Raw genomic sequence first — 11,145 nt, 5'->3', positions numbered from 1 at the left:
CTCTTCTTCGATCTCCTGTTGAGTTTGTAGGTGTTCAGAATGGTTTGATAAATGTCGAGCTGACTTCCTGGGGCCAGACAGAATTAGGTCTCCCAGTTCTCCATCATCTTGTTAGCCCTCCAGATAGTAGTTTCTTTTTCTCTTTATTTTTTAAAATATTTTATTCATTTATTTGACAGACAGAGATCACAAGTAAGCAGAGAGGCAGGCAGAGAGAGAGAGGAGGAAGCAGGCCTCCCGCTGAGCAGAGAGCCTGGTGCGGGGCTCGATCCCAGGACCCTGGGATCATGACTCGAGCCAAAGGCAGAGGCTTTAACCCACTGAGCCACCCAGGCGCCCCCAGATAGTAGTTTCTAATACTATTCTCCAATGAAAGGAACCAGAGCTTCTCAGAAAAATGGCTAATTTTAGGACTGGAGAGGAAATATATAAGATGAATCGGTAGCATCTTGTAGTGCTAGAAAGTGAGGAAGTGCTTTGAAAAACAAGGTAAAACAACAACAACAACAAAACCCACACACAGTTATGGAGGTTTGTGTCAAAAGGACACAGGAACCAACTGAAAGCTCCCAGTGGCCAAAGCCTGATCAATTTGAGCAACAAAATTAAGAGGTATTAGATTATAACCCAGAGTATAAAGTAAGTATCCATGAGTTCATGGTGATATTAATGATTGAATGAATAAGTGGGGAAGGTTAGACAAATTGACCATGCAAAAGAATTCCAAATTTATGTACGTACTCTGTCCTCAAGAAAGTGCCGCATAACTTCCCACTCCTGAAGTATGGACTCTATAGAGTGACTTCATTCAAGAGTATGGAAAGGGATCTGTGTGTTAGTTTGCTAGGGCGGCCATAACAACGTACCACAGACTGCATGGCTCAACAACAGATATTTATTTTTTCACAGTTCTGGAGGTTTGAAGTCAGATCAAAGTATTGGCAAGTGTGGTTTCTTCTGAGATTGTTCTCCTTGTCCTGCTGCTGTGTCTCCTGTGTCTTCACATGGTCTTCTCTCTGCAGATGTTTGTGCTCTAATCTCCTCTTCTAAAGACACCAGACTGGGGCGCCTGGGTGGCTCAGTGGGTTAAAGCCTCTGCCTTCAGCTCAGGTCATGATCCCAGGAGCCCCACATTGGGGCTCTCTGCTCAGCAGGGAGCCTACTTCCTCCTCTCTCTCTGCCTGCCTCTCTGCCTCCCTGTGATCTCTGTCTGTCAAATAAATAAGTAAATAAAATCTTAAAAAAAAAAAAATAAAGACACCAGACCTTGGATTAAGACCCAACTGACCACATTTTAATTTAATTACCTACTTAAAGACACTCTCATGATACAGTTACATTCTGAGTTACTGAGGGTTAGAGCTCAAGGTAAGAATTTTGAGGAGAGGGGCGCCTGGGTGGCCCAGTGGGTTAAGCCTCTGCCTTTGGCTCAGGTCATGATCCCAGAGTCCTGGGATCAAGCCCCACATCGGGCTCTCTGCTCCGCGGGGAACCCACTTCCCTCTCTCATTCTCTGCCTGCCTCTCTGCCTACTTGTGATCTCTGTCAAATAAATAAATAAAAATCTTTTTAAAAAAAAAAAAGAATTTTGAGGAGATACAATTCAGACTGTAACAGGAAAAAGAGTAACTTTACAATGGAAACATTCGGCAAACACTATCTGAGCCAGATGATCTAAGTCAATAACAACAGGGATGTCACATTGACACTCTGGCCCTTGATTTGATGTGATGAAAATGGCACCTTACCTCATAAACCCCCCCATCCAATCAAGACAAATCCTGAGGGATATTCTGCAGAATGCTTGACCTGCATCACTCAAAATTGTCACCAAAACAAGGAAAGGGAAGAACAGATACCAAGAAGATCTGAATGAGATAATTAAATGTAATACAGAATCCTTGAACAGAAAAGGAAATGAAGTAAAAACTAAGGACATCTGGGGGTGCCTGGGTAGCTCAGTGGGTTAAGCCTCTGTCTTCGGCTCAGGTCATGATCTCAGGGTCCTGGGATTGAGCACCGCATCGGACTCTCTGCTCAGCGGGGAGCCTGCTTCTCCCTCCCCTTCTGCCTGCCTCTCTGCCTGCTTGTGATCACTCACTCTGTGTCAAATAAATAAAGTCTTAAAAAAAAAATAAGGACATCTGAATAAAGTATGGACTTCAGTTAATGATATGTCAGTATTTGTTTGTTAGTTATAACAAATATACTATATTAAGATGTCAGTAATAAGACAAAAAGGTTGCAGGGTGTTTTAACCTGCTCAGGCTATTATAACAAAATACCATAGACTGGATGGCTTATCAACAGAAATTTCTCACAATTCTGGAGTCTGAGAAACCCAAGTGCTGGCCCATTGGGTTTCTGGTGAGAGCGCACTTCCTCACAGGTGTCTGTCTTCTCACTGTATCTTCACGGGGTAGAAAGGTGGGAAGGATCTCTCTTGGGTCTCTTTCATAAGGGCACTAATACCATTCATGAGGGCTCTACCCTCAAGACCTAATCACCTTCCAAAGGCCCCACCTCTAATGCCACAACCTTGGGGGGTTAGGGTTTCAACATATGAATTAGGCAGGGGTGGGGGGATCTGGGAATGGGAGGGTGGCAGGGGCATAAATATTCAGTCCACTGAGCAAGGTATGTAAGAATGCTGTATTATCTTTGCAATTTTTTCTATAAATCTAAAACTTTTAAAATTTTAAGTTTATCCAAAAAAAAAAAAAAGAAGAACAAGATAAAAGAAGGCTCACATGGGCTAGGTAGCATAGTGCTGTTAGAACTAGAACCAGAATCAAGGTCATTTGAATCTAAGTCATTTTTACTTCCACCAACTACCACATGGAAGTCATGTGTGTGGTTGTTGAAGGTGCAGGGTGAGAGTGGCTAGTAAGTACTTAAACTCAAGTAATTCAGGGAAAGCAGGGCAATATAAAGCAAGTGAGTGCTATGGATATGAGCAGAAAGTTCTTTATGATCCAGAACATCAACTGATGGGGGAATCAGGTACCAAAGAACCAACCATAGAGATGCAGAAACTGCTCAAAAGCTGGTGGTTAGGGCACAGGCAGAAGACTGGGAATGAAGGGCCAGAGATCACATAGATATTTTAGGACACACAAGATTAGAATCTAGAATTAGAGTAATAGGTACTGGGATTAAAATAATTGTACCTTTTGAGTTAAGGACTATATTTTTAATCCCTGCCCTGGGAGCCTTAAAGTGTGGCTAGGCCTAGGGACGCCTGGGTGGCTCAAATGGTTGAGCGGCTGCCTTCGGCTCAGGTCATGATCCCAGCATCCTGGGATCGAGTCCCACATCCGGCTCCTTGCTCGGCTGGGAGCCTGCTTCTCCCTCTGCCTCTGCTGCCACTCTGTCTGCCTGTGCTCGCTTGCGTGCGCTCTCTCTCTCCCTCTCTCTCTCTCTCTCTGGCAAATAAATAAATAAAATCTTTAAAAAAAAAAAAAAGTGTGGCTAGGCCTAAACTCACAGGTGGGAGGGAGCTAGGTAAACTGACTGGAGTTGGAGAAACAAAAGGGTGGGGAGCCATTAGTTCCTGATGCCTGCCTTCCATCTTTCAAAAGACTTTAAGGTCAGTCTTACTCTATTTTTTTTTTTTTTAAAGATTTTATTTATTTCTTTGCCAGAGACAGAGGAGAGAGAGCGAGCGAGCACAGGCAGACAAAGTGGCAGGCAGAGGCAGAGGGAGAAGCAGGCTCCCTGCCGAGCAAGGAGCCCGATGTGGGACTCGATCCCAGGACGCTGGGATCATGACCTGAGCCGAAGGCAGCTGCTTAACCAACTGAGCCACCCAGGCGTCCCAATTTTTTTTTTTTTTTTAAAGATTTATTTATTTGAGCGGGGCAGGGAGGGACCAAGAAATAGGAAGAGAAAGACTCAGCACAGAGCCCGATGTGGACCTCGACCTCACAACCCTGAGATCATGACCTCAGCCAAAACCAAGAGTCAGTTGCTTACTGGACTGAGCTCCCCAGGAACCCCAGTCTTACTCTATTCTTAACGTTGGCTTTTCTCTTTCCTAGACTAGTTCACTCATGCTGTTCCCTTATATATCCTTTGATAATAAACGGCCTCCCCAGGGCTTCTGAGTGGCTCAGTTGGTTCAGTGTCTGCCTTCATCTCAGGTCGTGACCTGGAGTCCTGGGATAGAGCCCCACATTGGGCTCCCTGCTCGGCAGGGAGTCTGCTTGTCCCTCTGCCTGCTGCTCCCCATGCTTGCGCGTGTGCTCTCTCTCTCTCGGACATTCTGTCTCAAATAAATAAAATTATTTATTTATTTATTTATTTTTAAAGATTTTATTTATTTATTTGACAGAGAGAGATCACAAGTAGGCAGAGAGGCAGACAGAGAGAGAAGGAAGCGGTTTCCTGCTGAGCAGAGAGCCCAATGCGGGACTTGATCCCAGGACCCCGAGATCATGACCTGAGCAGAAGGCAGCGGCTTAACCCACTGAGCCACCCAGGCGCCCCCAAATAAAATCTTTTAAAAAAATAAATAAATGGCCTCCCATACATAACATTATTTAGATCTTTCAGTGAACTATTTAGAGTTCTTCCCCACCCATTCAAATGTCACTCTTGCCTAGTATCTAATCCTCTGAATTACTAAATATTAGGATATGTAAATGCCAACTAATTAACCAGGAACAGTGCTTTGCCTCTGCCTCTAGAATTAAAATAATCTTTTTTTTTTAAGATTTTATTTATTTATTTGACAGAGATCACAAATAGGCAGAGAGGCAGGCAGAGAGAGAGAGGAGGAAGCAGGCTCCCTGCTGAGCAGAGAGCCTGATGCAGGACTCAATCCCAGGACCCTGGGATCATGACCTGAGCCGAAGGCAGAGGCTTAACCCACTGAGCCACCCAGGTGCCCCTATAATTATTTTTTAAAGATTTTATTTATTTACTTGATAGAGATTACAAGTAGGCAGAGAGGCAGGCAGGGAGAGAGGAGGAAGCAGGCTCCCTGCTGAGGAGAGAGCCGGAAGCGGGGCTCTATCCCAGAACCCTCGGATCATGACCTGAGCTGAAGGCAGAGGCTTTAACCCGCCGAGCCACCCAGGCACCCCTAGAATTGGGCTAATCTTAAAGAATTAGAATCACTAATGACCATGCAGCATGGACTACCTCTTCCCCTACTCCTGCAGCTGCTCATTACAGTGCCCTCCCAGGGCAAGGATCATATTTCATTCATTTCTATCTTTATTATCTCAAGTGCTAGCACAAATAGACCCTCCAAAAAGTTATTTTTTTCAATGTGAATAAAGCAGTGGACAACCTACTAAAATTGCTGACATTCTGTCTTCCCTGTTTAGTTTTTCTCCATTGCCCACAGTTATGGGTTGAATTGTGTCCCCCGTCTTCATCCCCAAAAGATGCTTAAATCCTTCCTACCCCCAGTACCTGTGAATGAAACCTTAATTGGAAATAAGGTCTTTGTAGATGATCATGTTAGAATGAGGTCATTAAGGTGGCCCTAATCCAACATGACTGTATCCTTTTAAAAGGGCAAAATTTATGGGCACCTTGGTGGCTCAGCTGTTGGGCATCTGCCTTCGGCTCAGGTCATAATCACAGTGTCCCGGGATCAAGCCCCATATTGGGCTCCCTGCTCACTGGGGAGCCTGCTTCTTCCTTTCCAGATCCTCCGTGCTTGTGTTCTCTCTCTTGCTGTCTCTCTGTCATAAAGAAATAAAATCCTTTTTTTTTTTTTTAAGATTTTGTTTATTTATTTGAGAGAGAGAGAGAGGAGAAAGCAGGCTCTCTTCCGAGTAGAGAGCGTGATGAGGGACTTGATCCCAAGACCCTGAGATCATGACCTGAGCCGAAGGCAGAGGCTTAACCCACTGAGCCACCCAGGTACCCCAGTAAATAAAATCTTAAAAAAAAAAAAGAAAAAAAAATATATATATACGCACGCCTCTCTCTCTCTCTCTCTCTCTCTCTCACACACACACACACACACACACACACACACACACACATGAGAAAGGGTGATATTTAGACACAGGCACGCATGCACACAGGGAGAATGCCAGGGGAAGACAAAGACCAAGACTGGGGCGGGCAACAGAATTCAATGAATGCCAAAGATTGTTAGCAAACAATTCAGATGTAGGAAAGAGGCCTGGAACAGAGTCTCCCTCCCATCTTCCAGAAGAAACCAACAGTGCCAACACTTTGATCTGAGACTGCTAGCCTCCAGATCATATGGCACATTACAGTTTAAGCCATAGTGTGTGGTACTTATTGCGGCAGCCCCAGCAAATGAATACTTGTCATCTTTACCTTCTACCTTTATAAGTGTCTCCCTGGTTAGAATGTAAGCTCCGTGAGGTCAGAGATTTCATCTGTGTTGTTCATTCATAAATCCTCAGCATGCAAAACAGTTTCTGGCACATCAAAACTCTCAATATTGGTTACAAAAAAAATACCCATGAATGCTTTGGAGGAGAAGGATTTTTCACATTAGTTTGGACATTGTTTTTATTTGAAGAAAACCTACATGAAAATGTTCCCAATTATAATGTGATAATTGAGAACTTTATTGACTTAAAATATACAATGACATCTGGCTACTTTTTGGGAGGGGGACATCCTAAATCCTGGAGAGTTGTAACTATTGCTGGTTTCCATACTTCACTAATGACAAATTGCTTGGGACTGTGAATATACATGGTTAAGGTAAGGGAGGCAGCCATCAGAGTTCCTTGTCACTTTGTTGTTGTTGTTGTTGTTGTGGGTGTGTGTGTGTGTGTATGTTTAAGATTTTATTTATTTATTTGACAGAGAGAGACACAGTGAAAGAAGGAACACAATTGGGGGAGTGGGAGAGGGAGAAGCAGGTTTCCTGCCGAGCAGGGAGCTGATGTGGGGCTTGATCCCAGGACTCTGGGATCATGACCTGAGCTGAAGGCAGATGCTTAATGACTGAGTCACCCCAGTATCCCTTGGTTCATTTTTTAAGTCTATTCTTTTTCTGAATGAGGTAAAGTCAAGTCAAGGGTAGAGAATCCTTCTCCTCTTCTTCATCCCTACTACTTTTCTCCTACTATGGCCTACTTTTTTATCCTCCAACTTTTTCTTTTGGTCCAAAAAAAAAAAAAAAGAAAAGAAAAAAGACAATGATATCCATAAGACATTTTTTTAAAACTTTTTGTCCAAATAGGGGAAGTAAAAGTTTTCCTTAACTCTCTAAAGGTCCCTGGCTTGGTCTGAAAATTAAACTGACAAAGATAGATTAAAAGGAGAAGCGACATATATATTAATATTGTTTTATTGTGACACAGGGGCATTCATAATGAAATGAATACCCAGAGAAATGACAAAATCTGCTTGCTTGTACCTTGGGTGAAACAAAGAGAGGCAATTGTGGAAAAGTGATTAAACTATGTGGGCAGGAGAAGGGAAGATAAGAATTATTTTAACGAATGTCTGTTGGTACAGAATTCTTTTGATCTCAGCTTCTCCTTGATGATAACAATGTTACTTTCCTTCTGGTATAGGGAAGACATCTTTCATTTCCTGCTTTTTAAAAAAAGAAGGAAATCAAAGTGTTTTTTTCTTGTATTTGCTGTTTTCCAAGTCCTCCAAACTCTATGCCAAAGCAGTATATCCTGGGGTGTATGCCCTGAACTCGTTCACCAGCATTTCCCAGCAGTCCTGAGAGGTAAGAATTATCTGAGGGTGAGAAAGCAGTGGTTACCACCTTTCATAAGGCTTGAAGAAATTATATGAGGTAGAATTCAAGCCTCCAAAATCTCAATCCAGTGTTCTTTTGTTGTACTGGTCACAGCTGCACATTTCCCCTTTTTATGTCTGGACAAAGAAAGGGTGGGACTCCAAAACATGAAAGAGATGTGATTTTAGAATTGGAGGGAACAGAGAGAACTCTTTGGGTCTTTGGACTCTGTAGCCATTACCAATGGCATCTATGAGGGGATTGTGGGCAGTGAGCAAGAGAAGGACAGGCTTGAATTCCAGGGAGTGAGGACTGGTGCCAAGTGTCCCCACCCCCCATAGCAATGGTCTTCTTTCACATACACATGCTGGATACACACACAACCGAGGGGTCAGTGTTGAGACATGGTCTTGATAGAAACCATCCTAGATTGCCAGGAAGGCACTTGAGAGTTCAAAGAAATAAGAGGCTAGGATGAACAAAACAAGGAGTTCAGTCAACCAGGAGTGAAAGTACGGCGGGTGCAGAGCAGGTAGAAGGTGAAGATAGTATGGGGTCAGAGGTGGAAAGACTACATTCTTGGGCTTGATGTGCAAGGATAAGGGTGAACACATTGAATGCAACTCCTGAGACTACTTTGATTTCTTTCTTTCTTTTTTTAAGATTTTATTTATTTGAGAGAGAGAGAGCATGAGCAGGGAGGAGAGATATGAGGGGGAGAGAGAGAGCGGGAGGCAGACTCCCCACTGAGTAGGGAGCCCACCGCTTGACTGGATCCCAGGACCCTGAGATCATGACCTGAGCCAAAACCAGTTGCATAATCTACAGAATTCATTTGCAGTATGGACTTTCCACAAAAGTCCTCTGCAATTTTCGGCTGGCTTCTGGATAGCTTCCATGGCACCATGGAATCGATCATCACTCAGAATAGGAGGAGGAAGAAGGCTGGGGCAGAAGGGTAGTGGTATACGTTTGCAGACATATAGGTCTAGGAGAGGTGGGCACCTGGGTTCCCCCCAGGGGCATCTTGTTTCAGATGCCCAGGTTTTTGGGGTGAACTTGGTGATCTTCTATCTCAAATTACTGGTCCTCCCTACCCAGCTCCCAGACCGCTGCTCCTAACAGGATTCTTCTGAGTTCTAGGTTGTTCTATTGACTTGGAAGAAGCTACCTCCCAAACCCTTTCCCTAGAAATGCTCAGAAGAGGAAAAGCAGCTGGAGACTCCCAGTGATTTACCTGGACACGCGCAGTGCCACCAGCTATCGCCGCCCCTCTCGGTGGCTGGGCCGTACTGCGCAGTCCAGGGCTCGCTTAGGGGAGAGGGGCGTCCGGGGCGTGACCCGCCCCCGGGGCAGGTGTGCCGCGGAAGAGAGGTCGGGGGCGCGCTTCGGTGCCTCGGCGGCGGCCGCGCACGCGGTCAGGCGGAGGATGCTCTGGGCGGACCGCCGAGGGGAGGCCGCGTGCGCGGGCGAGCGCCGGGGGCAGCCGCGGGGGTAGCGCCGGAGCGCAGCCTCCTCCCGCTCCCACAATGCACAGGGCGGCGGCGGCGGCGGCAGCGGCGGCAGCATCACCGGCCGCCCAGGCGGCTGCGGCGGCGACCCCGAGGACCCCGGGCACGCGGAGCGCTCGCGCCTGCTCGCGGCGCGCGGGGCAGTGATGGCCTGGCCCCCGCGGGCCGCCCGCGCCTGAGGCGCCCCGCCCCGCCCCGCCCTGCCCGGCACCCTCGCCCCGCCCGGCCCTGCCCCGCTCCCTGCCGGCGGCTGCCTGGGCGCTTCCTAGTCGGCGCGGGCGGCCGCCCAGGCGAGGTACGGCCTCCGCTCAGGCGGGGGGCGTCGGCGCCGCGGGGCCCCGCCATGGCCGCGTCCGAGCTCTACACAAAGGTGAGGCGGGCGGCGCCGTGGGGAGGGGGCCGCGCGGCCGGGCGCCGCCGGCTGTCAGGCTGGGGCGGGGCGGGGCGGGGGCGCGAGGGCCCGGCGGCCGCAGCACCCCGGTCCCCAGCGTTTCGAAATCCCCCGCCCGGCCCGCCTGCCGCAGAGGCGCCTTCCTCTTTCGGGCGTCGGCGGCGGAGGGCGGCCTGCCTCGGGGGGCCCTCTGGGGCCGCTGCCCCGCTCCCCTGGCGGGCGGCTCGGCGGGTTTCCGACTGGGAAGGGGGCCTGGGTCAGGGCTGCCTCGCCCGCCGGCTGGGTTTGGAAGAAATCCTGGCCGCGGGAGATGCTCGATCGGCGCGAGGAGATGCTCCCTCCCGTGGGGACGGGCGCTTGGAATAACGCCTTGTGCTGGTATGCGGGGCCACTTCTGCCACCAGCCAGCCTTTCCGTGCGGCTGTTGGGAACCCTGCACACGGCCGCCAGCCGCTTCTCACCTTCAGCCGCCGCGTTTCAGATGGCTTCCCGGGGGTGGCGAGCGCCTGGGGAGGACGCAGCCGGCTGGATGCGAGATGATTCACGGGCTGGGATGGTCTGCTCCCGTTGGTCCCCGGGAGTTGCTACCTACGTGTAATCCCTCCGAGCCTTGTTACACTCCCTGCCTTCCCCGTCCGCTGGGGCGAGGCTTTCCTTCAGGGTTTAGTGTAAGGACAGCGGCAGCCTTTTCTCTCTTACACCGACATTCGTATTTTCTGGGTCTGCTAATCTTTGCACGAATGGCCTATTTTGGAGAACTGTCCCTTTGAAGACTTCTGAACATTCGGCTTGGGCAGTGTGTGGTGCTCTGTGAATGTGTGTCGTCATGGCACTTTATACTGTAACTCACTGTAACGTAGGTGTTTTGCCAACTATTAATTACCTTTAGTTCCAGTTAACAGAATGGGCTTAACTTTCCAAGTTCGTGTTAGCTGCAGAATCTCCATTTAGGATCTTAGAATTATTGTTTACAAATGTGACCCCAGTAAGCCCAGGACCCAAGTCGCAGCATGTTTTTAGAAGTGTGGACCTGCCATCAAGAGACCTGGATTCTAGCCCAGGCCTTTTCACTTACTGTATGACCTTGGGCGAGTCACTTAACTTCTTTTGTTCAGTTGTCTCTTATCGGTAAGTGGAGTTAATTATACCTGCTCTGCATCTTTCAAGGCTCTTGTGAGGATCAAACCTAGGAATTAGATGGGAAAGCTTTTGTAACCTATGAATTTCTCAAGAAATGGGTATAGGATTAATTTTACCCTGAAACGCCTTTCTAGCCACAGACTTAAAATACTGTACAATTGGAACTTCTCTCTAAACCTGGTAATTTTCTTTCTTTCTTTTTAAAAAAGATTTTATTTATTTATTTGCTAGACAGAGATCACAAGTGGGCTGGGAGGCAGGCAGAGAGAGAGAGAGAGAGGAAGGGAAGCAGGCTCCCTGCCGAGCAGAGAGCCCCATGTGGGGCTCCATCACAGGACCATGACCTGGGATCATGATCTGAGCCCAAGGCAGAGGCTTTAACCCATTGAGCCACCCAGGCACCC

The 11,145-nt window shown here is 47.8% G+C and overlaps 1 protein-coding gene across 8 annotated transcripts in view; it reads left to right on the top strand.

Annotated features, from left to right (window-relative positions):
- Nucleotides 1–9,223: 9,223 nt before the first annotated feature.
- MYO5A (myosin VA) overlaps nucleotides 9,224–11,145 on the top strand; it is a 199,203-nt gene continuing 197,281 nt past the window's right edge. For 4 of the 8 annotated variants that reach the window (XM_032343760.1, XM_032343757.1, XM_032343759.1 and 1 more), the window contains exon 1: nucleotides 9,226–9,580. In XM_032343760.1, the coding sequence (XP_032199651.1) occupies nucleotides 9,554–9,580 (27 nt within the window). In that variant the 5' untranslated portion in view covers nucleotides 9,226–9,553. Of the gene's footprint in view, nucleotides 9,581–11,145 lie in introns of all 8 variants that reach the window. The other 4 variants (XM_032343754.1, XM_032343756.1, XM_032343753.1 and 1 more) reach the window with 2 other exon arrangements.

This window comes from Mustela erminea, chromosome 5, assembly GCF_009829155.1.
Source record: "Mustela erminea isolate mMusErm1 chromosome 5, mMusErm1.Pri, whole genome shotgun sequence".
Lineage (NCBI taxonomy): Eukaryota > Metazoa > Chordata > Mammalia > Carnivora > Mustelidae > Mustela > Mustela erminea.
Note: the sequence above shows the minus strand (reverse complement) of the source record. Positions and strands in the feature narration are given on the sequence as shown.